The following is a 27,123-nucleotide window of genomic DNA, read 5'->3' as shown; positions in this document are numbered from 1 at the left end:
GTCTCTTTATTGCAGATTGAAGCAAAAGGGACCCAGAACGGGGAAAAGGTGGAGCACCAGAGGACCACTTTCGTTAAACAGTTAAAGCTAGGAAAGGTGGGTCCTCCTGTGCTTGTAGTCCACCATACTGGGGCTGTGCACTCTGTCTGCCCTGCCCCACCTGAGCACTTCCCTCCCCTCTGCCTGCAGCTGCCACAGTGCCTCTGCATCCACCTGCAGCGGCTCAGCTGGTCCAGCCAAGGCACGCCCTTGAAGCGGCATGAGCACGTGCAATTTAACGAGTTCCTGATGATGGACTTCTACAAGTACCGCCTCCTGGGACATAAACCCAGCCAGCATGGCCCCAAAGCCACTGAGAGCCCAGGGTCTGCCCTGGGAGTACAGGACACACAGGCGGCCCCGAAGCCAGGTGTGTGGGGACTGCAGAGAGGAGGTGGTGTCCCTCCCCTGGCTCTTTCCACATGCACTCTAGCCATGCATGGTTGGTTAACTTCCCAATAGCAGGGTTGGGGGTGGAGGGCAAGGGCTTCCTTTTCATTTTTATCAGGCTAGGGCCAGATCTAAGCATCTCACTTCTACTAGGAAAGTGTTCTCCTGAGCTCTGAGCCACGTCCCAGCCAGCGTTTCCTAGAGAACTAAATTGCACAGTAATGAGCATGTAGTGTTAGTACCGCAGGCATCGGGTTGTCGTGTACATAAATGCAACCTCAGCTGGACCCGTGGTGCCCATGTAAAGGTGGAAGGAGAGGACGGACTGCACAGAGTTGTCTGCTGGGCTCCACAGGCGCTCTAGTAGGCAGGCATGCAGTACTACCTGTTCATCTCTAACGTGGAAACATACATAAAAGGAAAGCCATCATGGATGGAAAGGCACAGGGAGCGTGTGGGTGGGGGACTATGCAGGGAGATGCTGTGGGGCTGCCATCTTGCTTTGAGCTCATGCATCACCTCAGAGCCGGGTGGGACTGCATGCTATGACCCTGTCTGCAGCTAAACAGAAGCCAGAGGGAAGTGTGTGCCCAGACGAGCTGCCGTCTCTAACGTTTCCCTACAGGTCTGAGTCAGCCAGCGGCCCCCAAGACACAGTTTTTTATGAATGGCGCCTGCTCCCCGTCTTTGTTGCCAGCCCTGCCTTCTCCGATGGCCTTCCCTCTACCAGTGGCTCCTGACTACAGGTGAGGAGGGGCCGAGGAGTTCTGCCCATGGCTCTGCAGTTCTCAGTGTCGGAAACACGGAACTGTGGGGTAATTCCCTCTTTCATTGAGGTAGAATGACACTGTTTATTACCAAGACAGAAATGATTCTTAGTAAAAATCACAGGAGTGTATGAAATCTGCGAGTGTGTGCATGTGTAAAGTTTGCAGAGAAGTGTTTCCTGGGACTCCAGCAAGGCAGTGAGCATAGACCGTAGCCATCCCTGTCGGAAGTGTGTTCACTCAGTGCATGTCCTTCAAGTGTAGAGCTGTAGTTACCAGTTAGGTGTGCTTGTGCACACTCACACTCACCTCCTGTGGTGTAACACACGGGGCTCTGTAAGCTTTCCCTGTGCCTGCAAATCCTGGGTCTGTCATAATCTGTATTTTTCCTGCCTCTCAGCTCCTCCATGTACCTCTTCCGCTTGATGGCAGTTGTCGTCCACCATGGAGACATGCACTCTGGACACTTTGTCACCTACAGACGGTCACCACCTTCTGCCAAGAACCCTCTCTCAACCAGCAACCAGTGGCTGTGGATTTCCGATGACACTGTCCGAAAGGCCAGCCTGCAGGAGGTCCTGTCCTCTAGTGCCTACCTGCTGTTCTATGAGCGAGTTCTGTCCAGGGTGCAGCAGCAGGGGCGAGAGTACAGGTCAGAGGAGTGACAGGCCAGCCCAGAGCCAGGGCCCTCGGCGAGGTCCACACGTCCAGGATAAAAGCAAAGGCATGCCACGTGTACACGTGCAAGCCAGCCCTCCAGAGCCCTCAGCCTCTGTATTCTGAGAGCAGGCTCCACTGGGAGCCAGTCCCACAGCGCTGCCAGGGTGACCTGGAAGATGTCCTTTTGTGTCTGTGGAGCCTCTTCCTTGACACAGGCAATTAAAACCGCCAGATCCCAGAAGCCCCCTTTTCTGTGCTGTCATTGCTAGGTGTTCTCGGACGGCCGCCTTTGGCTGACTCCCTGACATTTCACCATAGATCTTTATTTTTAATAAGGAGGCCCATAAATATTATTGACAAGAATTAGTGAATTATTAAAGGCAACAATTGAGAAGAAAAAGTGCCTTTGTTTCCAGTTGTTCTGAGACCAAGCATGACCTAAGAGTCACAGGCGAGAGGCTGAGAAAGCCCTGTCCTTCCAGGCTCCTCAGAGGCCAGAACAGTTCAAGGATGCCTGAGACAGCGCCAGCTCGCTCACACCGGAACCCCAGCATGTAGAGAGACTGAGGCAGGAGGATCACTGCAACTTCCAGGCCAGCCAGGGCTCCTTAATTAAAACCTTGTCTCCTCCCCTAAGCCTCGAGAACACCTACCTACCTTTGGGTGTGCCTTTTGTGATCTTCAGTTCTGTGTTATCAAGGTCATTTGCCAAGCTCACACTGGATGAGGGGAAAGCCTCTTCCTGAGCCTGTCACCTGCACTGCTGGTGGCTACACAAGGTTGCTCTCTTCATGTTATTGCCCACAACAGGATTTGCAGAGCTTGGGCAGGGCCACCTGAAAGCTGGCACTAACCCAGGGCCGCGGTCTCTCTGGACCTTGCTTTCTCAGCCCACAGTGCGGAAGAAAGCAGTGTGATGTTTGGACAGAAGTGTAGCAGGTGCGTCCTTCAGGCGTCAGGGCCGCACTCTGTCTCTTTCTCTCGTGACCTCTCGGTAAGCAGAAGGTACACTGGGCCTCTTCCCTTTCCAGACAAGCCTCATGAACAGCCAGGCACAGAGGAATCCGTGTTAGCTAAGTGTGTAATTTAGAAAAAATGATACCAAACTCAAACTGACTCTTCTGGTCTAAGATTGGGAACCAGACCTATCCAAAGGTCACTGAGGTAAGACTAGACCGTGTTTTCTTCGCTGGGGTGAGCTGGCAGAGATTCCAGATGTGCCTCCGTCAGCTATGAGATCAGGTCTCACTGTGCATCCTGAGGACTCGAGACTATGCAGTGCTGGACCGCCACACCACAGCAGCCCCACACAGCAGACCTGGCTTTCGAGCTGAGATGAACACAAAAGAGGTCAGTGGCTGTAACCCTAGAGCACTGTGCAGGGCTGTGGGCCCCAGCGAGAAGAGAGGTGGCCAAGAGGAAAGTGTGCAAGGCTGCTCAGTCGCCGCTGTGAGCCCAGGCTGTAGATGTGTCAGCCTGCGCGAGCGCTAATGTCCTTCCTCATGTTGTAAATTATTACAGTAGATAGTGACCAATGATGGTTCCTAGTTTTAAGTTATTCACAGTAGGTATCTTCTTCCTGGAGAAACTTAAGTTAAGCTAGTATTTACGCTGTAGGCTGCTGAGTGTGGATTTGCTAAAGCATTTGTATCTGCTGTGTACTATTGCAATAAAGATGGTTTTGTTAGGAAATACCAGCGTGGTGTCTTACTCCTTTATACAGGGCATATATACAGCAGGCTACCCACAGATGTGAAGATTGCCTGCCTCTGCCTCCTGGGTGTACCAAGGTTTTCTTTTTTTCTTTCTTTCTTTTATTTTTTTGGAGCTGGGGACCGAACCCAGGGCCTTGCGCTTGCTAGGCAAGCGCTCTACCACTCTAAATCCCCAACCCCTGTACCGAGGTTTTTATACCCCTCTGTGTTCTCTGCGGTAAAGCAAACACCGACTCTTTCTTCAAGCAAAAAGAGAAAACACACAACACTGGTTATTAAAAATGGACAGATTTGTCTCCGTAACTAGTACCTATGTTGAGCAGCCCACGACCACCCGTGACTATAGCACCAGGTGATCCGGTACCTTTGGCTGCAAGCCACACAAACACCAATAAAAATAATAAAGACATGTTTTATTTCTTAGTAGGTAAAATTTTCCTAAAAGTCAAGTTGATCCGAGGAGCCAGGACCCTCTTGCGGATGGGGAGACTGTGGTACCAGTGGGTGTTGGTGGGGTGGTTCATCATCAGCAGGCTTCCATGGGCCAGCTGCAGCCTGACCACCTCCACTGCCCTCCGGGGCCTCTTCCCCCGAGAGTCTTTGTGCCGGAAGAGGATGTCTCTGCAGGCACCGAAGGAGACGGACGCGATGGGGCTCCCCGGGGCCAGTTCTCGTTCATCGTCTCTGTGCTCCCCAATGTGGTCACAGCCGTCTTTGTACCTACAGTGGGGACAATGGCAATTCTTACAGCCTGAAGCAGCATGCTGGTCCTGTACCCTCCTAGCCTGTGAGGCCACTGAGCCCAGCCTCAAGTGTCCTTGCCCTGTGTGCTGCTAAGAATGACAACAGCCCCTTACAGGCTCATGTTGACACACTTGTCCCCCTAGTGGAACTATTTAGGACCAATCAGGAGGTGTGGCCTTGGTGCAGTAGGTGTCACTGCAGTGGGGCTTTGATGTTTGAAGAGCTCTCACCAGGCCCTGTCTCTGTGTGTGTGTCTTTGTGGCTTGTGTCTCTGTCTCTGTCTGTCTCTGTCTGTCTGTCTGTCTGTCTGTCTCTCTCTCTCTCTCTCTCGTTCTTGCCAGCAGATTAGGCTGTAAAGCTCTCAGTCACAGTGGCAAGCCTGTCTGTTCGCCCTCCTAATCGGTAAGTGAGCCTCAGTGACACGCTTCTTTTATAACAGTAGCTTTGGTCATGGGGTGTTTTTTTTCAGAGCTGGGGACTGAACCCAGGGCCTTGCGCTTGCTAGGCAAGCCCTCTACCACTGAGCTAAATCCCCAACCCCAGGGGTGCTTCTTTTAATACCTGCAGACCTCACATCAAGTAACCACGCCTCCCAGTCAGGCGATGGAATAACTGTCACACTCCTCCCCATGTTCGCTAACCATCCCCCACCCCCTCCTAGACGCTCCCCCCTTCCCTCCACACCCTCTCCATGCTCTCATCTCCAGTGACAACAAAGGGACTCCACTCACAGACACCTTGAGCCCACTCTGCACCACTCTGAACACTGGTTAACTCCAGCTCTCTAGCTAGTTACCAGGCCAACAGTCCCAGCCTGGAGGAGCCTCCCTCTAACCACCTAATGTGAAATGACTTTCCCTTTAGCTCAGGGCTCGAATCTGCTGTCAAGATGGTTGGTTGCTATAATGGAACCACAATGAGGGTGCTACTGGCACCTACAGGGGTGGAAGCCAGGGGTATGTTGGGCATCCTGGTACACAGGTCAGCCCCAAGTCCAGCCCCATCCTCAACCCAGCCAACCTCTCACTTCTACATTCAAGCTCTCCTCGTGTGTATGTGGGTTAGTGTATGTGAGCAGAGGCACTCGTGGGAGTTCATACATGTGAGTACAGGTGCTCATGGAGGGCAGAGGTGTTGGATCTGCTGGGAACTGAATTTGGGTTCTCTACGAGAGCGGCACACCCACCTGCCCATCCCAGTCCACTCCAGAAGGGCTGTCACAGATGTGCACAGCACCAAACTCTTCCCTTGGAGGAAGCATGCGTTACCTGTTCACGAGCACAAAGTTGAAGGTCTGTCCTGTCACCCTGCAGACTTGGTCTCGAACGCGCTCTAGAACCGGAATCCACGGCTTTGGTGTCAGGGTAAGACCAGAAAACGTATATGTGAGGCCAGCGTCCCCATAGGTTGCCTGCTTCCTGGGAACACTGTGCCACTTTCCGAACACCTGCACCTTGGCCAGTGCACCTGTGCAGACAAAATGGGAGTTCCGTCCCTGACCCTCGCCCGGGGGCAGACAGCAGAGTCCAGCACACTCACTTGCCACAGATTCAAAGGGGGAGAAGTAGAAGTGGTGTTTGTTCCCTCTGCTCATAATGTATAACGCCCTGTTGGGGACCTCTTACCCTAAATCACTGTCCCAAGTATTCATAAAAGGACCCACTATGTGTGGACACAAGACATGTAGACAACATGTGTGGACATGCTATATGCAGACCCATGAGGCATGTAGGGACACTGTGCAGACATATGAGATATGTAGACATACTTTGTGCAGATGCATGAGATATGTAGACACACTATGTGCAGACACATGAGACATGTGGACACACTAGCATTAAAACCAGTGGGCCACAAAAACAAAACCCAAGAGAATGACTGGGCTTGGGACAAAGGGGTTCTGCAGGAGTGAGGGGGTGACAGAATCCGGTGTGTATGAAAACAACCAAAATACATCATATACATGCATGAAAGTGTTAAAAACAAAACAAAACCATGGGTGATTTGTGATAGGTTATCCTTCTGCTGCTGGTGAAAAGCCGAGTCAAGCCAGATTAGATTATACTAAATGCAGGTTTACTGGGGCAAGTTCAGTGGACTGGGGCCAGTGAAGTCACCATGGGGGAGGGGGAGGAGAACTAGAAAAGGGCACGCTCGAATGCACTGAGACCAAAAAGTCTGGATTACATAGAAGAGCTTCTGGGGGAAGGGCAGCTTGCCCCTGGGCTGGAAAGATCACAGTTGGGGGCAGTGTATGCCAGGAAGGGACTGAGGGATGCTGGGAGAACCTGGAGGCCAGGTCTGCTTTGGTATGTAAAATAGTCCCTTTGTCCCTGGTCCCAAACCAAACTTGGCCTAGGAGAAGGCACCTGAGGCCATCTCTCTCCCCTTCCCTTTTATTTTTTTTCTTTTTCTTTTTTTCCGGAGCTGGGGACCGAACCCAGGGCCTTGCGCTTGCTAGGCAAGCACTCTACCACTGAGCTAAATCCCCAACCCTCCCCTTCCCTTTTAAAACTTTGGTTCATGTATTTAAGTATTTTATTTTGCCTGCTTGTAATGTCTGTGCACTCCTGTGCCTGGTGCCCTCCCTCCGAGGCTGGAAAAGTGTATCAGAACACCTGGAACTGAAGTTACAGAGGGTTGTGGGCTGCCATGTGGGTGTTCAGATCCAGACCCGGGTCCTCTGGGACAGCAGCTAGTCTACTAGTAACCACAGAGCCATCTCACACATTTATTTAATTATGGTCTTTAAAAGACAGGATCTCACGCAGCCCAGGGGGCCTTGAACTCTCGGTTAGCTGAGGATGACCTTGAACTCCCACTCCTCCTGCCTCCACCTCCCAAGCTCTGAAATGACAAGGACACACCACCACACCCTAACTTCATGCTTTAAAGCCTCATCTTGGTTGCCTTAAGTCAGGGCATAGTGAAGTCCTCGGGGCTGGTTGGTTTTGTCAGCTGTGATTCCTGAAAGATGGGCTTATGGCCGCTGGTTCCGACCCTGCCTGCTCATCGCAGCTTCCCGACATGTGTTCTCCAGGCAACACTGCACCGCCTGCAACGCCTCAGACGCTGGACTGACTGCCGAGGTACATGGCCATCAGAGTTCTGGGCAGCAGTAGGCGTTCAGGTTAACTAAACAGCCTTCAAGGGTACCTGGCTACTTGCCGTCTCTTCTTGGCTGCACTTGAGTGTGATTGCTCCTTTGTTTTGGCAATGCTGGGGGTCTAACCTGGGGTCGTGTGCGTGCTACAAGTAATAGCGACTACTGGCCCAAAAGACTGGTAAAATCACCGAGGCTCAAGCTGCGCCTCCAGCTATTCTGACTCAGTATCACAAAGAACCCAAAATGGTTTGATCTGAGGGCTTGTTTTGCCTTTGTTTTTGTTTTGTTGTTGTTGTTTTTAACTTCCCAGGTAATTCCAACCAGGAGCCAGGTAATTTCGTTAGACCTCGTGGGCAGTTCGTATTTCAAACCTAACCTAACCTAACAACCAGAGGTGCCTAGACCGTGACCTAATCCGTCACAGCCTGAGTTCACGCTTCTCCTACTGACGGCGCATTCGGTCCTCTCACGAGCCTGACACACGTAAGACCTCCGCCTACCGGTAAAATACTCCACTTCTTGCTCCAACTCTCGGAAAATCTGGTCTGCCTCGGCCTTGCGGAACAGGACGGTGTAATCGCAGTTCAGACCTTCCGCGCGAAAGTGTTGCCAGCCGGGGCTCTGCATGTCGCCTGAGGCTTCTCCCGTAGGGGCGGGCTCCTCCGCGGCCCCTTGGATGTCGCCTCGGTCCGGTCTCACAAGGAATCTGTCCATGCCGCCGCCCCCCGCAAGCCACAGACGCGTCCTACCAAGGAAAACGAGCGCATTAAAACTCCTAGGAGGTGCCTGGCGGGCAGCAGCCAGGCGGGGAGCTTGCAAACCCCACAGGCCTGCTCTTTAGCTCAAGTCGTCCTAGCACAAGCGGACCCGAACCACGCGTCCTCAGGCTCCAGGAGCCTAACTGCAGGGATCCAGAGCGCGCATCCCCAGGATCGCTCCGGAATGGGAGCACAGGCTACAAACGGCTGCCCAAACCTTCAGGCTACACATGGGACGACGCAGGCGCAGAGGAGCGGGGCTCGCCCAGTTACCCGGAAAAACAGGGTGCCTCTGTTCTGCGCCCCGCGGGGTAGGCTAGCACGGGGACGCAGCCGTGCTCCACGGGAGGGTCCAGAGCGGCGACCCGCGCCAGGGCTCTGCACATACGCACGAATCTTGGCAGCACTGCAGCCCCAGGCGCCCTCACCCCGCCCCTCACGCCTGCGCGGGACTTCCGGGCGCAGCGCCCCCTGCCGGCCTCCCTGCACACTGCAGGATGCTGCCTCCACCTTGATGGCTCTGCTACCTGTCCGGGCCGGGGCAGTGTGTAAACCTGCACTTATGACAAAGCCACAGCATTGTCTGACCATCTCCACTTAATGGCCCTGCCTGCTGTCAGCTATTTCTGCTCGCTCTTCTCCACAATTCCAAATAAATGTGTTTTGCGTTTGACTCCCTTTTGTAAGCACAATGCGTTTAGATATAACCGCGGTTTTTTGTTTTTTGTTTACACCAGAAGAGGGCATCAGATCCCATTACAGATGGTTGTGAGCCACCATGTGGTTGCTGGAATTTGACCTCTTAACCACTGAGCCATCTCTCCAGCCTCCAATATAACCCCATTTTTTTTTTTTTTTTTTTGGTTCTTTTTTCCGGAGCTGGGGACCGAACCCAGGGCCTTGCGCTTCCTAGGTAAGCGCTCTACCACTGAGCTAAATCCCCAGCCCCATAACCCCATTTTTTAATCTCTAGCTTCAAGGACAGCCATTAGGTGTATATAGTATGTATAAACATATACGACGTTTGCGCCTGTTTTTTCTTCTTTCATTCCTGGTATGGAAAGACCTGTGACGGTCGTTTCTTGCTCCCGGTGGCAAAGAAAAATCACTATAAATAATCATGATCAAACTTTTCTGTGAATGCTGATTTTATTTCACTTGAGGAAATGCCTTTTGGCGCTCGACCAGCGGGAAAGTGTTACGTCTCTATGAACCGCTGCCTATGGGAGCACACGGTGGGTGCTCAGTGATGAGCAGATCTCTCCTACAAGCACTGGACACTGTCACACACCAACTGGGCACAGGTCCTGTCTTACCCACAATGTATTTTGGAGCTGGAAACAAAAGAGCGCGCTGTAATAAACAAGATTACTTTGTACGGCATGGAAGTTGTAAGCAGGGTGACAGGCCAGGGAGTAGGAGGGTGGGGCAGAGGACCTGACAGGGAAGAGTCCCAAGCCAGCACTGAAGCTTACCACGTAAGGGACAAAAACCATAACATGTGAAGACCTTTGAGGTTCAGCTGGGGAGAGGCGAGCAGCCGGGAGAACTGCTAAGAAGCTGGGAGTCTAGGCAATTAAGATTTGGAAGCTGCAGCCCAGGCTAGCCTATAACAACTTATGTAGCCAAGGTGGGCCTTGTGTTCCTGATCCTCCTGCCTCCACCTCCCAGATGCTGGGGTTACAGGGTGTGCTGCTGCTCAGTGGAATAGGAGGGTTTTTCCCGGGCAGTCGTCAAGGTTTAATGTACACCCGCAAAAGGTCACTTGTGAGACTCAAAGTGAGCCTTAGCTACTGGGAGACAACCCCCTCCCCCCCATGAGACTAGAGAACCAAGTCCTATGCAAAAGCAAGAGGTTTATTGTTCCAGCGTGCTGGGTCGTCCTGCACCCAGAGAAGAGACGACCCCTTCTCTTTCTTTCATAAGCTTTTTATACAATTTTTGAGGGCAGGTTATAGCAACAGCAACTAGGCACCCAATGATTGGTGGTTCTGGTGGCCTTTAATTGGTTGGGCAGAGAGGGGGGGACTCAGAGACCTTCCCTATCTCCAGGTGGAAAGTTCCAAGTCGGGACTCTCTCTGACACTCAGTAGAAAAGATTGTTGTACCTGGGGGTGGGAGGGGATGGAGATAACTGAAAGCTGCACAGTGGAATGTAGGTCTGAGGAAAGTGCGGGAGGTAAAGAACAAGGGGGCGTATAGCTCAGCGGTTGCCCAGCATGCACAAAGGTCCTGAGTTCAATCCCCAAAGGGGACTGAAAAGGAGGAAGGGAGGGAGGTTTATCTGGGGAGGTGGAACATTTCGGGGCTCAAACTCAGAGGCATCCAATGCTTACATCAGTAAGACCTGGAGAAAGACCAGCTTTAGAGCTAAGGTGTGCAAGCACCAGGCTCTCCTTACCTCGCAGGCCTCACCCACCTGGGGGCGGTGCTGCGGCCCCACCCACACATGCGCACTGGGTCCCACCGCCCCCTGCCCAGCCAGCCTCCCCGCCCCCAGCTGGAGACCTCGCGGGTGGCTGCACGCCAACTGTGAGCACGGCTGCAAGAATCCCGGAGCTCCGTGCTGGGGTGCAGGCATGATCGGCCAGAAGACCCTCTACTCTTTCTTCTCCCCGACCCCCACCGGGAAGCGGACCACGCGCAGCCCGCAGCCGGCACCAGGGAGCGGAGTGACGGCCGAGAACAGCAGCGATGCGGCGGTGAGACTTGCGGGATAGCACGGGACGGAAGGACGGCGGGGTCCCGGGCAGGAGCGACGCGCACGCCGCTGCTCAGATAGACTGGGATGCCTTAGAGATTCAAAACAGCCGCGAGCTGTGGGCCGCCGCGGCGTGGGGACGGGGCTCGGTCACTGCTGAGCCAATCAGTGTACAGCGCGTCCGTCCCGCTTCTCGCGTGGTCCAATCAGAAGCGGCAGGGGACGGGACCTGTTTTGCCGCGAAAAGTCCGCGTGGAGGTGTTTGGGTCAGGCGCACGTGGGGCAACACTCGGCAGCCCGGGACTGGGGACGGCGGGGTCCGGGGCAAGAGAGCCGGACGCGCAGCTTATTAGCCAGGCTAGGGGTTCAAAACAGTCTTGCGCGTCGACGGCCGCCATGCCGAGACATCCACCAATGGGAATGGAGCTCGGCCGCTGCAAAGCCAATCGGTATGCAGCGTGCCCGCCCCGCCCTCACGTGTCCAATCAGAAGCGAAGGGGGCGGGAACAGTTTTGCCGCGAAAAGCCCGCGTGGAGTCCCGTGGACGCGTAGGCGGGCGGAGCGGGTTCCGGGTTCGGCTGGACCATGGGCATCTTGGGGCCGCGGCCTTTGAAGTTGGCGCGTAGCCTGCGCGCGCCGCGGGGAGCCAGGCTGCGGAGCCTTACTCCGGACCCCGACTCCTGGCAGGCCAGCCCCGCCAAGAAGGCCCGGGTGGAGCAGGATGAGCCGGCCACACCGCCCTCTTCGCCGCTTAGCGCCGAGCAGCTCGTCCGCATCCAGAGGAACAAGGCCGCGGCGCTGCTCAGGCTCGCCGCCCGCAATGTGCCCGCCGGCCTCGGCGAGAGCTGGAAGCAGCAGTTGTGCGGGGAGTTCGGGAAGCCGTACTTCGTCAAGGTCGGTGGGCGCGCGTCCAGCCTCTTCCTGTTCCCTCCCTTTCCGTGCAACACTTACAGAGGCGCCGGGGGATCTGGGCTACAGTAAGGGCTGGAAGGTGGCGTCCTGGCTTCGTGTTACGGGGGGGGGGTGGGGGAGGGGTGGAGGTCACAGGGCAACTTGGGGAACTTCACTTAGCACGTGGATGGGGTGGGGGGGTTAAATCAGGTTGGCGGGCTGGGCGCCAGATGCCTTTAAATGGCTTTTCGCAAGCCACCTGGTTTTCCAGCCAGGAAACCCTGGGGTAGTGAACCATCAACCAGAGCGAACGAAATGACCTTTAGTCTTTTATTAAAAGTCGGGGAAGACGACTGAGGACTCAGGCTGTAACCCCAACTTTAGAGAGAGGCAGGAGGACCTGGAGGTGAGGGCAGGCCTCAGGCTTTGTGCTACCTGAGATCCTGGTTTATTTGTTTTTTTTTTTTTTTTAAAGGAGAGGGGCGGGGTTACTGTGAAAGGAAAATAGCCCCACCTATCATCTTTGATCCAGCCTAGAGTAAATGGATGAAGCTACTTCGAGGGGAACAGGTGCAGGCTTCCGGTTGTTTGGGGGAGGGGGGTTGGGGCTGGAAAAATGGCTCTGATCTTAAGAGCACTGACTGCTCTTCCTGAGATCCTGAGGTCAATTCCCAGCAACCATGGTGGCTCACAGTCATCTGTAATGGGATCTGATGCCCTCTTCTGCTGTGTCTGAAGACAGCGACAGTGTATTCATATGTAATAAATAAATCTCTTTTACAAAAGGAGTTTGGGTTTAAATCCTACGGAAAAGAAGGCACATGAGGCTTCAAACACCTTTTACAAGAAGGTTTTTAAAGATTTATTTATTTATTTTATTAACTATCACTCTCTTCAGACACACCAGAAGAGGGCATCGGATCTCATTACAGATGGTTGTGAACCACCATGTGGTTGCTGGGAATTGAACTCAGAACCTCTGGAAGAGCAGTCAGTGCTCTTAACCACTGAGCCAACGCTCCAGCCCTACAAGAAGGTTTTTAAACCTGATTCTCAACAGTTTCCAGTGAGAATGTGATTTTAAATCTCCTTTTATCTTCTAAACCAGCTCATGGGCTTTGTTGCTGAAGAAAGGAAACACCACAAGGTCTATCCGCCCCCGGAGCAGGTGTTCACGTGGACCCAGATGTGCGACATCCGTGATGTAAATAAATAAAGCTGGGGTCTGGTTAGGGGGGAATCAGTGGCGTTTCGGGCTATTTGATAGTAAACATGTAGGTTTTGAGGTTTGATTGTATTCAGGAAAATTCACATACCCCTTTGCTTTTGTGCTCACTTTTTTTTTTTTTAATTATCCCTTTGCCATATGGTAGCACTAATTTATTTCAGTCTGTTGAGCATAGGCAGTGGGGCTGGAGAAGTGAGGTTATTTCTGCCCACAAGATGTAGGTTGTTGGGAAAAGGCAAAGAGAAACCTTGCAGTCCCACATACCCATAATCTCAGCACTTGAGGGTTGGAGGCCAGCCTGGGCTACTTGAGACCCTAATTCAACAAAACACAAGGCAAAAACAAGGACAGTTGTGACTTCCCCAGATTAGGATGGCCTGGGGGTACTGGGTTCAGGTTGCCTGCCTAGCTTGTGTGAAGTTCCCTCCATGAATGACCATGAATAATCGTTCTCAGCCACAGGGGTGACTTGAGTCCCTTGGTTAACCCTGTCTTCCCTGTCATGGCTTCTTTGTCTTTCTCAGAACTCGTAAAGAGATAAAGCAAATGAGTAGATCTCTCACAGTTGAATAACAGCTTCCAGCAGCCTTCACCTAGGCGGAGTCTAGGCAGAGACTGTCACCTCAGGCTTATAGGGCCACGCCACTCAGTGACAGTCTGTTATCACTCATAGCCTTCCCTGTCAGGACCACTAAGCTGTGCCCTTATTATTTGGAGAAAGATCTAAATCACCCAGGCAGGGTGGCTTTGGATACACTTTTGTTCGGGCTGACCTTAAATTTCTGGTCTGGCTGGGCCATGGTGGTGCACACCTTTAATCCCACTACCCGAGAGGTGGAGGCAAATGGATCTCTGAGTTTGAGGGCAGCCTAGTCTACAGAGTGAGTTCCTGGATAGCCAGAACCATATAGAGAAACCCTGTCTCATAAAAGTATAGGGTCTCAAGAAAAAAACAACAGCAAAACCCTCTTGATTTAGTTTGTTTTTCTTTTTTTTTTTTTTTTTTTAAATTTTATTTTTTTCGGAGCTGGGGACCAAACCCAGGGCCTTGCGCTTGCTAGGCAAGCGCTCTACCACTGAGCTAAATCCCCAACCCCTAGTTTGTTTTTCTATTTGGGATTTTTTTTGTTTGTTTTTGTTTTGCAGCACGGGGGTGGGGGTGGGGTTAAACTCATGGTCTTGGTTACTGTGTTTCACCATTGAGCCACACATCTGCAGTCTTGCGGTTTTGATGACCCCACTCCCCACTCACCCGACAAGTAGCTGGGATTGTAGCCTGATTGAGTCCTGGCTTGGGTGACACGGTGCAGGGGGAGTCTTCCCTGGGCTGCCCTAGAGTGTCACCCTTCCTTTCTCTCTCTTTACATTTATTTCCTTTGTGTGTGTAGCAGTGCACACCACAGCACACTCGTGGTCAAAGGACAGCTCAAAGGAGTCAGTTCTTTCCCTCCGCCATTGGGTTCCGAGATTGAACCCAGGTCATGGGGCTCGGAGTGGCGGCTTCAGCCACTGAACCATCTCAACCCTGTCCTTTACAGCACATAACTGGCTGTCGTGCTTTGCAGGGTATGGTGACATCGCAGTGCCTTTGGGACATCCATCACCTCAGACGTCGATCTTTGCTCTGCCTTGGGTTTTTGTTTTTTGTTTTTTTTGTTTTTTTTGGTTTTTTTTTTGGTTCTTTTTTTTCGGAGCTGGGGACCGAACCCAGGGCCTTGCGCTTCCTAGGTAAGCGCTCTACCACTGAGCTAAATCCCCAGCCCCGGGTTTTTGTTTTTTAATGTACATTGCTAGTTTCATTTCGTGCATGTCTGTGAGGTGGGTGTCAGATTCCTGGAACTTGAGTTACAGCAGTCGTGAGTTCCCATGTGGGTGCTGGGAATTTTGAACCCATGTCCTCTGGAAGAGCATCCAGGGCACCTAACCACTGAGCCATCTTTCCAGTTCCTGTGTTTGCTTTTGGTTTGTTCGTTTTTTAAATGTTCTGGCATTTTGGCCTGCATGTGTCTTTGCTGCACATGCGTGCAGTGCCAGCTGAGGCCAGGAGAGGGCCGTGTGGGTGCTGGGAAATGAACCCAGGTCTTGTGCAAGAGCAGCCAGGGCTCCTAACTGCCACACCGTCTCAGCAGTTCTTTACTCCCTATTGGGCACATTCCAGACCTTGCTTGTAACTATTTTTGGCATATTTAATTGTTGTCAACTGCAGTTACTCTAAGGAACAGCGGAGTGTTCCCAGTTGCTCCTGCCTGTTGCCAGCCCTGCCCATCCTTTCCAGGTTCCCAGTCGCTGTCCGCCACTTCCCTTTCACTTGGTCAGGAGGCCTGCGTGGTGCCTGTAGGCTCTCACCGTTGTGTGCCTTTGCCAGCTTTCCTGTGTGTCACCCACGGTTACTTCAGTGTGTGTCTTGGTACAGCACGCAGGGTCTGTGTCCAAGACTGTGTTCCAGCCTTGCCCCTGCCTGTCACTGTCTTGCAGGATTGCCGTGTACACGCTGTCTGGGGAGGCCAGTGGAGCCTCTTGCCTGTCAGGCCCTCACCTCCCCTTACAATGTAGACAGGTGATCCCTGCTTGCCGCAGCATTTTGAGGCTTTCAGGGTTTTTCCCTCTGTCACTGTTAGTGGCCCTGGAGATCTCACAAGTTAGTCAGGGTGGTAAGCATCTGACTGCAGGAGCAGGCCACTGCTTCAGCCACGCCTGACTCTCAGCAAACCCCACAGCTCGCGCCTCAGAAAGTGGAACACAAGGCCTCCTCTGCATGTTTGGTGTGGATTTCTGTTGGGAAACACAGGCTCAGGAGCCAGGCATTCTGTCCCCAGTTGTCCCTGACCTGTCACCTGAGTCCTAGAACAGGAAAGGGAAAGCCTGCAGCTGAATTTGCTGGGGACAGAGGGTGTTAGCCACACAGGAGATTCTAGAAAGAACAGAGACTCTGTCCAGAGGTCAGCCTTTCAACACCTGAGAAAGGCACCTGTGCGCATGGCTTGCCAGCTACTCCCACGCCCGCATCCTGGCCTTGTTGTCTCGGGGCTGCAGAGTACAGGGATCCCGGCGCAGATCTGAGAATTAGGCCTCCCGCTTCTTCGTCCAGCAGTGTTTTCCTGTGAGAGACAAGAGGACAGCCTACAGGAAATGGGCACAGGAGTGTAGTAGCCCTTTGTAGACCAATTCCACTGAGTCAGATACGGTTTAGGGAGTCCCTAAGGCAGAGCACTTTGGTTTTTCTCCTCCCTGTATCTGCTTCAAGACGGGGCCCTCACTGACATACCCTGTCACCTGTCACTGAGCCTTTCTACCCTTCTCCCCTTAAATCCTGCTTCCTGTATGACTGAAGATGTCCCAAGCTGCTTCCAGTTGTTCCAGGTTTTGTTGTGAGAAGTGGAGAGAAACCACCCTGCATCAAGGCCGGCTGGGGGACAGGTTGCCACTGGGGGTGCTGGCGCATGCACCCCATGTTTTAAATCCTCAGCTGAGCAGCTACTGAGCCAGCCTTGTGTTCTTTGAACTGAGCGGTATCGTCCGATCCCATCCACAGGTGAAGGTTGTCATTCTGGGACAGGATCCATATCACGGACCTAATCAAGCTCATGGGCTCTGCTTCAGTGTCCAGAGGCCAGTTCCACCCCCGCCCAGGTACGCCCGCCCCCCACCCCCCTGCAGATGCCTACTGGCAGGTTACAGGTGTCGTTGCTGGTGGCCTGGGTCACTGAGGGGCGGCACTGCTCTGGGCTTTTGTACATACACTTGGGAAGTGTGTCATGACTGCTGAGCTCACTTAGTCTTCCTCGCTGCTGCTCTGATTTCCGGTATGACGGGGTGACCTCGCAGGGCTGTGGCATTGGTCTCTGCTGGTTGCTGGTCTCTCCCAGGCTAGCTTTGTGTCTAACCCTTTCAAGCCCACTTTAGAAACTGGAATTTATAGACTGCTGGGGATTCTGGTTGATTGTGCTTTTCTCTTGTCTTGTTTTCAGTTTGGAAAACATTTTTAAAGAACTGTCTACAGACATCGATGGTTTTGTTCACCCTGGCCATGGGGATCTGTCAGGGTGGGCCAGACAAGGTAACCAAGCCTGGCGAGGTTTATGTCAGAAAAATGCTGGCACCTGCTCGCTCATGCTCACTCTGTCTCGTGTGTGCGTGCGTGTGTGCGCGTGCGCGTGCGCATACATGCTGGTGGAAGTCGGAGACCGTAAATTCCCCGGGAGCTGGAGTTACAGGCAGTTTGTATCCAACGTGGGTGCTGGGTGTTAAACTCAGCTCTGTGAGAGAGCTGGTGTGCTCAACTGCTCAGCCACCTCCTGCCGCATTGCTGTATGTTAAAGCATGGCCACACTGTAGCGGGGGTTCTGATGGGGCCCTAGGGGCCTGCTGCACCCATGTTACTTAGCCTCAGCCACTCCTGTTTCAGGTTGCTTGCTCCTGGCGATCCGTTCTACCACCCCAAACTGGAAGGTGCCAAAAGGGTAGACGTGAAACCACATACCTTGGTGTGCCTCACGGGTCCCTCCCTGCTGTCCTATTGTCTGCCCTGGGTGTGGCCTGAGAAGTGTAGTCATCTGTAACGGACCGTTAGTTTGCGCTGTCTCTGACCTTCCTCCCCAATGTGTCACAGGTGTCCTCCTCCTCAACGCCGTCCTCACTGTCCGCGCACACCAAGCCAATTCCCATAAGGAGCGGGGCTGGGAGCAGTTCACGGATGCAGTTGTGTCGTGGCTGAATCAGAACCTGAATGGCCTTGTCTTCCTCCTCTGGGGCTCCTATGCTCAGAAGAAGGGCAGTGCCATCGACAGGGTATGTGTCTTCTCACGCCTGTACAGAGAACCAGGATCCCGGGTCTGTGCAATCTACTGTGGCTCATGTGATCCCAGAACCTAGGAGGTGGGAGGAGGGCCCTGTGGGCAAGCCTGGGCTATGGGATGACACCATGTGTGCCCCGTCTACTATGACTGTAGTTGGCTTTCCTCTGGCAGATGAGCAAGTTCAGACAATGGGATGCTCAGGGTGGTGTAGAAGCATCACCCTGGCCTACAGTCAGGGCACCCTCGTCTGCATGTTTCTCGGTTCTTCATGAGGGAGTTAAGTGTCTTGCTTCTGAGAAACTAAGGACTTTGTAGGAGGCCAATTCCACTGAGTCAGATATGGTTTAGGGAGTCCTTAAGGCAGAGCACTTTGGTTTTTCTCCTCCCCGTGTCTGCTTCAAGACGGGGCCCTCACTGACATACTCTGTCACCTGTCACTGAGCCTTTCTACCCTTATCCCCTTAAGTCCTGTCTTCCTGTGTGACTGAAGATGTCCCAACACTGCTTCATAGGCGCCCTGCCCTCGCTCCCAGGCTGGTGGCCAGTATTTGTAGTGATGGCTGTGGTCGGTGTAGACAATGGGCCAAGGTGGGAGGATAGGGGAGTTGAGGACTTCCAGGTAAACAGCTTCTAGGGGCTCCTTAGAACCACAGAGACTGAACCTGGCGACTGTGGCATCTCTGGCTTTGAGGATGAGAACATCACCCAGTGTGGTGTGAGCGCTGGGTTTTGAGTGCTAGGGGTGAATACACCCTAGGAGATGGGCAGGGCAGGGAGTGCACAGCTGTCTGGAGATACAGTGGCCACTTTCCACTCTGTCCTTTTTCAGAAGCGTCACCATGTCCTGCAGACAGCTCATCCCTCCCCGCTGTCGGTGTACAGAGGGTTCTTTGGATGTAGACATTTTTCTAAAGCCAATGAACTGCTCCAGAGGTCTGGCAAGAAACCCATCAGCTGGAAGGAACTGTGACCCTGCGGGCAGTGTCTGTCTACAGCAGGCTTTCCAGTGCTGCTGCTGAAGCATTCGCCCTTAGAGCGTCACTGAAAAGGCCCTGTTCTTCAGTTCCCTGTGGGAGCGGAGAAGAGAAACAGATAGGTCTCTCTAGAACCACCATGAGCCGCCAGGACACAGAAACTGTGGCTTAACCAGGCAGAACCCCTCCAGGCCCCGCAAGGTGGCTGTTGAAACACCAACTTCTCAGAGACCGGCATCCGTGTCCTCGGTCTGTGGGCTGCCTGGGGTTTGAGGAGAGATCTGTAACTTTTGACCAGCAGTTCGGTGCCAGCTGCTGTCCGCTGCCCTATGCTGTTCGCTTTACCCTTTAGCGTTAGATAACAGAGTGTCCGGGTGTGTGCTTCCAAAGGCCCTTTTGTCTCAAGGAACCCATGGGTGGTTGGTGAGTCCTGGGAAGTCTGGCTTACAATGGAGTCTGCTTCCTGGTCACAAAGAGCGTGGGCGTCTCCTGGGCTCACCAGTGGCTGCTGTCTAGCCTGCTTCTTGGCTCACTTAGCCTTGAGCAGGTGCTGGAGTCCAGTACAGCAGAGAATGGGTTTGATTTGTTTTAACTGAGGGTGGGTGGTTTTTCTAGTGCCTGTGGAGTTAACTGTTTCCTCACAGCAGACTGCCTGCCACACGTGCTGTGTGTAGTGGTGGGATCCAACTCCAAGGTGCTGTTTTATGGGCTGAATTCACACAGATTGTGCCTTTCTGCAACACCGGAGAATGTTATATTTTTACGAAGTAGGCAGGTACTTTTATATTTTTTCTTTCCTTACTTGGGAGACTGGAGAGCGGCTGCGTAAGCAGGACAATAAAAGCTGGTTGAACCTTGGCTGGGTGCCGACCGTTCTTCAGTGTTTGTTTCAGAAGCCTGTGTTTCTGCTGTCACCAAGGCGACCACTGGTTGCAGGAAGGGCGACTCTGTCCTTGTACCCTGCTCTCAGGTCTCCATGGGTTCACCCACTGCCAGCCAGGAACAGCTTGCTGCACTGTGCCAGGGGCAGGTTAGCCAGAATAGGGGTCTACCAGGACCCCATGGGACAGTTTCCTGGTGGGGAAAGTCATCTTCAGGGGTCTTGGCTCACCCACCCATCCTCACCAACTTCTGGCCTGTGAGCTTCTGGACTCTTCCCTGGGAATATAAGGTCAAGTGTGACTCTGACCTTACGGTTTGCTAACAGTGGGTGTTAGAGAAATTATTATGATCCAGGCCCGGGGTTTCTTCCCCACCTCTGTTCCTGAGTTCCTGGATAGAAAACACACACAGCCTTTATGTTTTCAATATACCTTAGGCAGCAAGAATGCTGGGCAGCTGCCTACCCACTGTGCTGTTAGGATCTACTCTCCTATCAATAACCCCACGTTATTACTATGTTTCATCTGGGCGGCTCTTGTCTCTGACCAACCCTGAGGGCCACACAGGCCTTCTTAACAGAAGGCAGCTATAAGATTCCATTCTTGGAGTCAGCAGATGGACTCCTTGAGGAAGACGCCCTAGTTTACCTGCTGGTCCCTTCAGGGGTCCTCGCAGAAGCCATGCAATGAGCTCCCTTGTCTAAAGGCAAAGTGAGGGGCCGTGTCTCTGCCAGCTAGGGTGACAAATTCCCTGTGCAGGGCTCTAAGGGAGAGCCGCCCTAAAAGACAAGGAGCAGATTCTGTAGATTGTCTTCAGGAACTGAAAAACTAAGGTGGGCTTGGTGGCTCGTGCCTTTAATCCCACCACTTGAGCAGCAGAAGCTGGATGAATGAGTTCCAGGACTGCACAGAAAACCTATCTGATCAAAAAAACAAAAGCCAAAACCCTGTGTAAGGCTCCAAGGGAGACCTCTCCCCCTAAGAGAGACAAACACAGGATTTGTTTTTCCTGGCGTGTTGGGGTTGACCTTCAATCAGTCCCTCCTGGCAAGTGACTGGAAGACCCTGAGTGGCTATAACAAGCAATTTTTACACTTTTTAGGGTTACAGGTTACACCAGCAAGTCACAGTTGAAACTTACTGGCTAAGCATATTGACCTTTGAATCTATTGGCTAGCAAGCATATGACAGGCATTCGTACTCCTTCTGGGACCAGAGGGTCAGGTGACTTATCAGTACATTCTCTGCATTTTCAAAAATGTCCTTGCTCCTCCCGAGAACTGGAAAATGGAACTTGGCCAAGTCTTGACCTGAGGCGGTGGGTGTAAAGCTGGCAAAAGCCCTTAGGGTCCGCCACAGGAACTCCGTAACCCACCTACTTAATACCAGGCTAAGCCTCTTCATAGCTCTTACACTTCAGGAAACACTGGGGTCTTTCACCTGAAGGGCTGTAGAGACGGCCGTGACGAAAGCACAGACTGTTCTGCAGGCGAACCTGGCTTTGGTTGCCAGCACCTACTTAGCATCTTAGCACCGTCCACAACTCCATGCTGGCTGTGATAAATGCCAAAAGCAACTTGGGAGAAAAGGCTTGTGTCATCTGACAGGTCAGGAAATGGGAACAGGAACCTGGAGGCAGGAACTTGCTGCGTAATGACTTGCACGACCTGCCTGCTTACAGCACCACCAGCCCCAGTGGCACCATGTACTGTGGGCCAGGCCTCCTACAGCAATCAGTAGGAAAGTGTGCAATGGACTTGCTGTAGCCTCAGCTTACAGAAGCATCTGGTCACTTGACGTTTTCCCTCAGGTGACCCTTGAAGGTGTAAGTCGACATGAAATGAAAACTAGCCAGGATACTCATGCACAAATGGAGATGCTCAGCGGTTTAAAAGCACCTGCTGACCTTGCAGGGGACTCAGGTCCCAGTGGTCAGGTGGCTCGTAACTTTCTAACTTAACTTGAGCTCCAGGAGGTGGCACCTGCACACCTGTGCTCAAGTGCACACACCCACACCTACTCGGACCCAGGTATGCATAACAGAACAAAAACACCATTTTAAAAAAAGTCTTGGGGGGTTGGGGATTTAGCTCAGTGGTAGAGCGCTTGCCTAGGAAGCGCAAGGCCCTGGGTTCGGTCCCCAGCTCCGAAAAAAAAGAAGCAAAAAAAAAAAAAAAAGTCTTGAAACCATTGAAAGGCTGGTGAATGGGTGAGTGCCAGGGACCTGAACTGGTCCAGGAATCCACATAATGGAAACAGAACTGGTGTGTTGCCCTTACGAGAGCCCGCATAAAACAGATGTTCCTACCGAAGTGACTGGAGAGGGAAGAAGGCCTGATTTGGATCCCAGCAAACAGCATGCAGTTCGCAGCAGGTGCCGAGAAAAGATTGACGTTGGGCTGGAGCCCCGTACAGCACTTCTGCCAGGCCTGACCTTGGACCTGTAAAGTAGGAAGATGACCAAGCCCCGCAGACTGTCCTCAGACCTGCGTGTGTGCTTTGGCGTATGTACACAATGACACCATCACAAAGTTAGTATTTTAAGTTTATAGAATTGTGGTGGCACATGCCTTTATCCCAGCGCTTGGGAGGCAGAGGCATGCAGATGTAGTCCAAGGCCAGCCTGGTCTACATACCAGGTTCCAGGACAGCCAGGGCTACAGAGCCTCTGTCTGAACAAGCAAGGGGAAGCCAGATGTGTATGCACACCTGCCCTCAGGAGGCAAGCAGCTCGCCCAGTCGGATGTACAAAGAGTTCTAGGTCAGGGCTGCACACAGAAACCCTGTCTTATTTATTTGCAAAGCAAAACCAAGCAAGTTGAAGTGACACCTGTCACTCCAGCACCTTTCTGGCTAAAACCGGAAGATGTGGAATCAGAGGCTGGCCTGGGCTCCATAGGAGGAGTGCCTCAGAAGTAAAAGAAAAGTCGGTGTAAGGGTGAATAGATGTGAAAATAGTGCTTTAGAGACCACACTGGCTTTGAACTCATGCCAATACGGGCTCAGCTTCCCAAGTTCAGGAATTATAGGTGTGGGCCACCATGCGTGATTGAGCATCTTAAAAGATGTTTGGCCCAACCCCATTCAGCCCCCTGAAAAGGCGCAAATGAGTCACTATACAGCAAAAGTCCTGTGAGGTATGTGGCAGTAGGGTTTTGGGGTGGAGGTCCCACTTTGCAGTTTTGCAGCTCAGCATCGTCCAAAAGAACAGAATCGGGTAGACCCGGTAGATTTAAACGTTTTGGGTTTGTGGCCATCTGGTTTGAGAACTGCTGGACTTGAGAGAAATGGTCAAGAGCAGAGTGTTGGGGAGTTCTTGTAGCTCAAGGGTGTTTGGATGGTAATGAGAATCTAATCTGATTTGTAGGTGTCCCAGCCGCCTTCCCCTCATCTCCCAACCCCAAGTTGATGGGTAAAGGAAGGTTTCCTGGCCAGAGCATGGTCTACACAGTCAGGTATCAAAGGCCACTCCCCTGTCTGTGTGCAGCACAGGGTGGGTAGCTAAAATGGCTATTTTGGTCATTGACCATATCTGGAATGAACTACAATCCAGAATTGGAGGGCTTACCTGTGATCCAGGTCTCGAGGCTGGGAGACACAAGTTTCCGACCTGGATCTTGGCATGGAGATCTTGAGGCATAGTAGCCATGAAAAACTTAGGCCCAGGCCAGGTAGTACACGCCTTTGACGCCAGGAGATTGAGGCAAGGAGATCTCTGAGTTTAAGGCCAGCCTGGGACAAAGCAGGTCCCAGATCCTGGCGTGGTGTGGTGGTACATCTGGGTCACACCTCCTGCTGGGAACCTACACAGGACATTGGAAGAAGGAAGATTCTTCACCTACTTGCTCTTACTTGTCAGCACATCTGTTAGAACCTACTTCTACAGAAGACCAGCTGAAACAACCAGCCTCGTGGGTCTGAGCAACTTAGTAGTTCTCAGACTTCACAGCTGACCATTGTTGGAGAATCGTATTACAGAATCACAGTAAATTCCCTCAACATAGGGAGACATTCCATAAGTTCTGTGACTCTAGGAAGCCCTGACTAATGACTTTTCCTGAAAGAAATGAATGGTTCCTCTCACCTGCCTGTGGAGTAAGGAAGTCAGTTATGCAAACATCATCCGGGATCCAAGGGTTGTAAACTAATTGTGTGAAAGTTCACTCCCTGATTTTGACCTGAACCCGGCAGGGCCAAGTCAGATGCGGGTCTCCTGGTGAGTTCTTGTTTCTCTGAATTCCTTGCTCTCTCTCCCTCGTTCTTTCCTGGGATAAAGTCTTGGGGTTCTAGTGGAGAAGCAAAACTCAGGGGGATGCATGGGGTGTGGCTTCTCGGCTTTTCTGAACCTCTGTGGTGGACAGCATCAGGGAGACAGTCGGGTTGGCTGGGCAGACCTGAAGTGCCACCTGCCACCCCAACCCACGGAAGGACTGGAAGCTCCACTGGGTGTCTCCGCAGAGCCTGGCGTTTTAATTCAGGCCTCAGGACTTGCTGTGTCTGTAGCGTCAGTCCCCTACAGCACCGCCTAGCTGCAGCTGCCACATCCCCCTGCACCACGTGGCCCTTGGACCGTTGGAATGTGTGACTCTGAAAGTAAGGTTTGAAGAGAACGCTTTCTGTTGAGATCCCTGTGCTTTGGTGTAAAGAACTCAGTGGTGCTAGCTCTTTTGCTCCTATTCCAGAAAATACATCTTTTGGGGCAGCATGTTTGTTGGTTGTACAAATAATGAATTCTGTGTGGCCTTCTCAGTGTGTATAGTGTGTGTGTTTGTGTATGAACATGCACATGGAAGTGTGTGTGTGTGTGTGTGTGTGTGTGTGTGTGTGTGTGCACGCGTGCATGTGGGGGCCAGGAGTCGTTGTTGGCCGTGTCTAATGTCTGCTGGTACCTTTATTCACCAATCACAATAAACCGGGGGCTGTTTACTGTTGGCTTTTGCCTTTGTTTTCCTTTGGGCATGTGTGGTACATGCATGTTACATGTGTGAGGGTTTTTTTTTTTTTTTAAGATTTATTTATGATATATAAGTACACTGTAGCTGTCTTCAGACACACCAGAAGAGGGCATCGGATCCCATTACAGATGGTTGTGAGCCACCATGTGGTTCCTGAGAATTGAACTCAGGATCTCTGGAAGAGCAGTCGGTGCTCTTTACCGCTGAGCCACTTCTCCAGCCTGAGGAGTTTCTATGTACATGTGTGTTGGAAGCTCGATGTAGACATCAGGAGCCCTCCTGGACAGCACTCCACCGTATCCACTGGGTGTCAGCTGAATACAGGGCTCACTGGCTGGCCCGGCCAGCTCTGCAGCTGGCTGCCTCCGCTTTCTGACCTTACAAAGACCGCCAGAGCCACTCCGTTTAAGTCAGAACTTCTTGCCTTCATGCTTGTGTGTAAGAGTGTCTTTTCCACTGGGCTATCTCTAACCCTCCATCTTGTCTTTGAGTCAGGGTCTGCTGTTGAATGTGAACTCAGTGCCACACCAGCCGGCCAGTGGGGCTCTGGAAATCCACTGCGTCCACACAGTCTTCTCCCTCGGCCCCCACCCCTGAAATCCCAGCACTGGGGATTTCAGACATGTTCCAACACACCCAGCTTCTAGTGGGTACAGAGAACCTGACCTTACCCTGTAGTAAAAATATATATGTTTATTAAAAATCCGGCCTGGGGGGCTGGGGACTTAGCTCAGTGGTAGAGCGCTTACCTAGGAAGCGCAAAGCCCTGGGTTCGGTCCCCAGCTCAAAAAAAAAAAAAAAAAAAAAACCCGGCCTGGGTCTACTACCCCACCTTTGGTCACTGAGATCCTGGAGGACAACACACACAGCCTTTATGTTTTTAATAAACCTTAAGCAGCACGAGAGCTGGGCAGCTGCCTCCCCTCCATGCCGTTAGAGTCTACTTTCCTATCGATAACCCCGAATTACTACTTTTCCTCTTAGCTCCAATTGGGCAGCCCCGAGGGCCACCTTTTTATGGCTCAGCTAAGCCACAGCGGCTTCTCCTTCCTCCTCTCCTCCATGTTCTTCTATTCCATGCCAGCTTCTTTCTTCTCCTCCCTCCTTGTGGTTCTCTCTCACCCAAGCCTGTGAAACCTCAACCCTACTTACGTTTCTTCTGCCCAGCTATTGGCCAGTGGCATTTTTAATCACCAATCATGATAAAACGGGGGGCAGGGTCACTCAGTTGGACTCCTGTCTTTAGGGTAACCAGTCTCAGGGGCCTCAAATTAGCATTACAGTACAAGCAGCAATGGACCAAGCCACTGCATGACCCTCACACAGTAGGCGCTTCCCCACAGAGCCCCATGGCGGCGTTCTCACAGATGGGCACAGTGTACTCTGTAGAACAGTCTATATCCTAAAGACTGTTGACAGCCGCACGACCCTCCCTGTCTGCGTCCGTGACAGCGTGGATTTCTTTTGGTTGTTTTTGTTTTTGTTTGTTTTTGAGACAGGGTCTTATGAGGTAGCTCCGGCCAGTCTTGAACTCAGTGTGTGGACTGAGTTTGCCTGAGGCTTTGCCAGCCCTGCCTCTGTGTGGCTCCTGGTGGGATCACAGGTGTGTGGTGCCAGTCCCTGGCAGGAGGTAGTGAGGTTCATTAGAAGGATCAACCAAGTGCGGGTGGCTCACAGCTGTCATCCACTGCCCCTGAGTTCCTGGTTCCACAGGTTCTAGGACAGCTGGGGCTGCATGAGTTACGGTAAGCTTGGGCTCGGGTGAGACTCTGTCCCTATAACACATCAGCAAGAGGAGGGGGTTAGAAGCAAAGTGGTGCTGGGAACCCAGTGTTATTGACCTCTCAACCCTGTGGTGACTGGCAGATACGGGGACCTCAAGGCCATGAATAACTGAGCAAGGAATGGACTCCCGTCAGCCTGATGACCAAGAGCTCCCTAATTTTGCCTCGCTCAACACCCTGCACAAGTCATCGTTACTCGGTCATTGGGGAGGGTACCAAGGCCCTTAAATGCTAAGCCACAGCTCTCCTGCGAGCTGCAGCCTCCACCTGGGAAGGACTGCGTGCGTTTGATGAGGCTCTCTGAAATGCCTTCGGTCGCACATGGCTTTCTAGGAGATGTGCTTTCCAGGGAACCTCTTTCAGGGTTCACGAGCTGTTCTAAGAGCAATGCTAGGCTACTGCTTGTCCAGTATCGGGCGTGCTCAGCCCCGGACTTCATACAAGTGTATAGCCAGTGACACCTCAGCTTGAAGCGAACACGAATAACAGCGTGAAGTTCACTTCCTGCTCTTAAGTCCTCTGGAAAGGAACCTAATGTTTGCTGGGTTTTTTTTTCCCCCCTTCCCGGAAAAGAAACCCACAAGCAAAGTATCCCATGCAGGGTAACAGGTGCTGCAGCGGCCAGAACATGTCCGTACTGACTCTGCACCCATTACTGGCTTTGCAGAGTCAAGTCACCCAGCCGTAGTCACAGAAATCGGTGCTGGTGTGTGGCTTCTGTTTCCCTGCCTCCT

At 52.4% G+C, this 27,123-nt stretch overlaps 3 protein-coding genes across 15 annotated transcripts in view; 2 read left to right on the top strand and 1 right to left on the bottom strand.

The window, feature by feature from the left end:
* Usp30 (ubiquitin specific peptidase 30) overlaps nucleotides 1-3,548 on the top strand; it is a 52,923-nt gene extending 49,375 nt beyond the window's left edge. For 4 of the 8 annotated variants that reach the window (XM_087578606.1, XM_087578605.1, XM_087578604.1 and 1 more), the window contains exons 10-14: nucleotides 16-96; nucleotides 190-409; nucleotides 1,055-1,175; nucleotides 1,597-1,771; nucleotides 2,339-3,548. In XM_087578606.1, coding sequence (XP_087434732.1) covers nucleotides 16-96; nucleotides 190-409; nucleotides 1,055-1,175; nucleotides 1,597-1,771; nucleotides 2,339-2,374 — 633 coding nt within the window. In that variant the 3' untranslated portion in view covers nucleotides 2,375-3,548. 8 annotated transcript variants of the gene reach the window in all.
* A 415-nt stretch (nucleotides 3,549-3,963) lies between these two features.
* Alkbh2 (alkB homolog 2, alpha-ketoglutarate-dependent dioxygenase) lies at nucleotides 3,964-8,605 on the bottom strand. 5 transcript variants are annotated; one of them, NM_001437468.1, is given in 4 exon segments: nucleotides 3,964-4,291; nucleotides 5,584-5,666; nucleotides 7,922-8,166; nucleotides 8,289-8,587. In NM_001437468.1, coding segments are annotated over 3 exon segments (315 nt in total). In that variant the 5' UTR covers nucleotides 8,136-8,166; nucleotides 8,289-8,587; the 3' UTR covers nucleotides 3,964-4,273.
* A 2,049-nt stretch (nucleotides 8,606-10,654) lies between these two features.
* Ung (uracil-DNA glycosylase) lies at nucleotides 10,655-19,627 on the top strand. Of its 2 annotated transcripts, XM_087578596.1 has the most exons (7): nucleotides 10,655-10,881; nucleotides 11,568-11,774; nucleotides 12,880-12,975; nucleotides 16,532-16,629; nucleotides 16,968-17,056; nucleotides 17,609-17,787; nucleotides 18,625-19,627. In XM_087578596.1, the coding sequence occupies exons 1-7, from the start codon at nucleotides 10,759-10,761 to the stop codon at nucleotides 18,763-18,765; spliced, it is 933 nt and encodes a 310-aa protein (XP_087434722.1). In that variant the 5' UTR covers nucleotides 10,655-10,758; the 3' UTR covers nucleotides 18,766-19,627.
* The last annotated feature ends 7,496 nt before the right edge of the window (nucleotides 19,628-27,123 follow it).

The sequence above is a fragment of the Rattus norvegicus genome, chromosome 12, assembly GCF_021556685.1.
Source record: "Rattus norvegicus strain SHRSP/BbbUtx chromosome 12, alternate assembly SHRSP_T2T, whole genome shotgun sequence".
NCBI classification, from domain to species: Eukaryota; Metazoa; Chordata; class Mammalia; order Rodentia; family Muridae; genus Rattus; species Rattus norvegicus.
Note: the sequence above shows the minus strand (reverse complement) of the source record. Positions and strands in the feature narration are given on the sequence as shown.

Bases quoted from the DNA above. Each gene is read 5' to 3' on its own strand.
- Alkbh2 (XM_087578597.1), bottom strand. From the start codon at position 8,135: ATGGACAGATTCCTTGTGAGACCGGACCGAGGCGACATCCAAGGGGCC. The intron at 5,783-7,921 runs GTAGGCGGAGGT...TTGTCTGCACAG, and splicing joins AGAAGTGGAGTATTTTACCG to GTGCACTGGCCAAGGTGCAG. The intron at 4,292-5,583 runs GTAACGCATGCT...TCCCCACTGTAG, and splicing joins AACTTTGTGCTCGTGAACAG to GTACAAAGACGGCTGTGACC.
- Ung (XM_087578596.1), top strand. From the start codon at position 10,759: ATGATCGGCCAGAAGACCCTCTACTCTTTCTTCTCCCCGACCCCCACC. The intron at 16,630-16,967 runs GTACGCCCGCCC...TCTTGTTTTCAG, and splicing joins CCAGTTCCACCCCCGCCCAG to TTTGGAAAACATTTTTAAAG. The intron at 17,788-18,624 runs GTATGTGTCTTC...GTCCTTTTTCAG, and splicing joins AGGGCAGTGCCATCGACAGG to AAGCGTCACCATGTCCTGCA.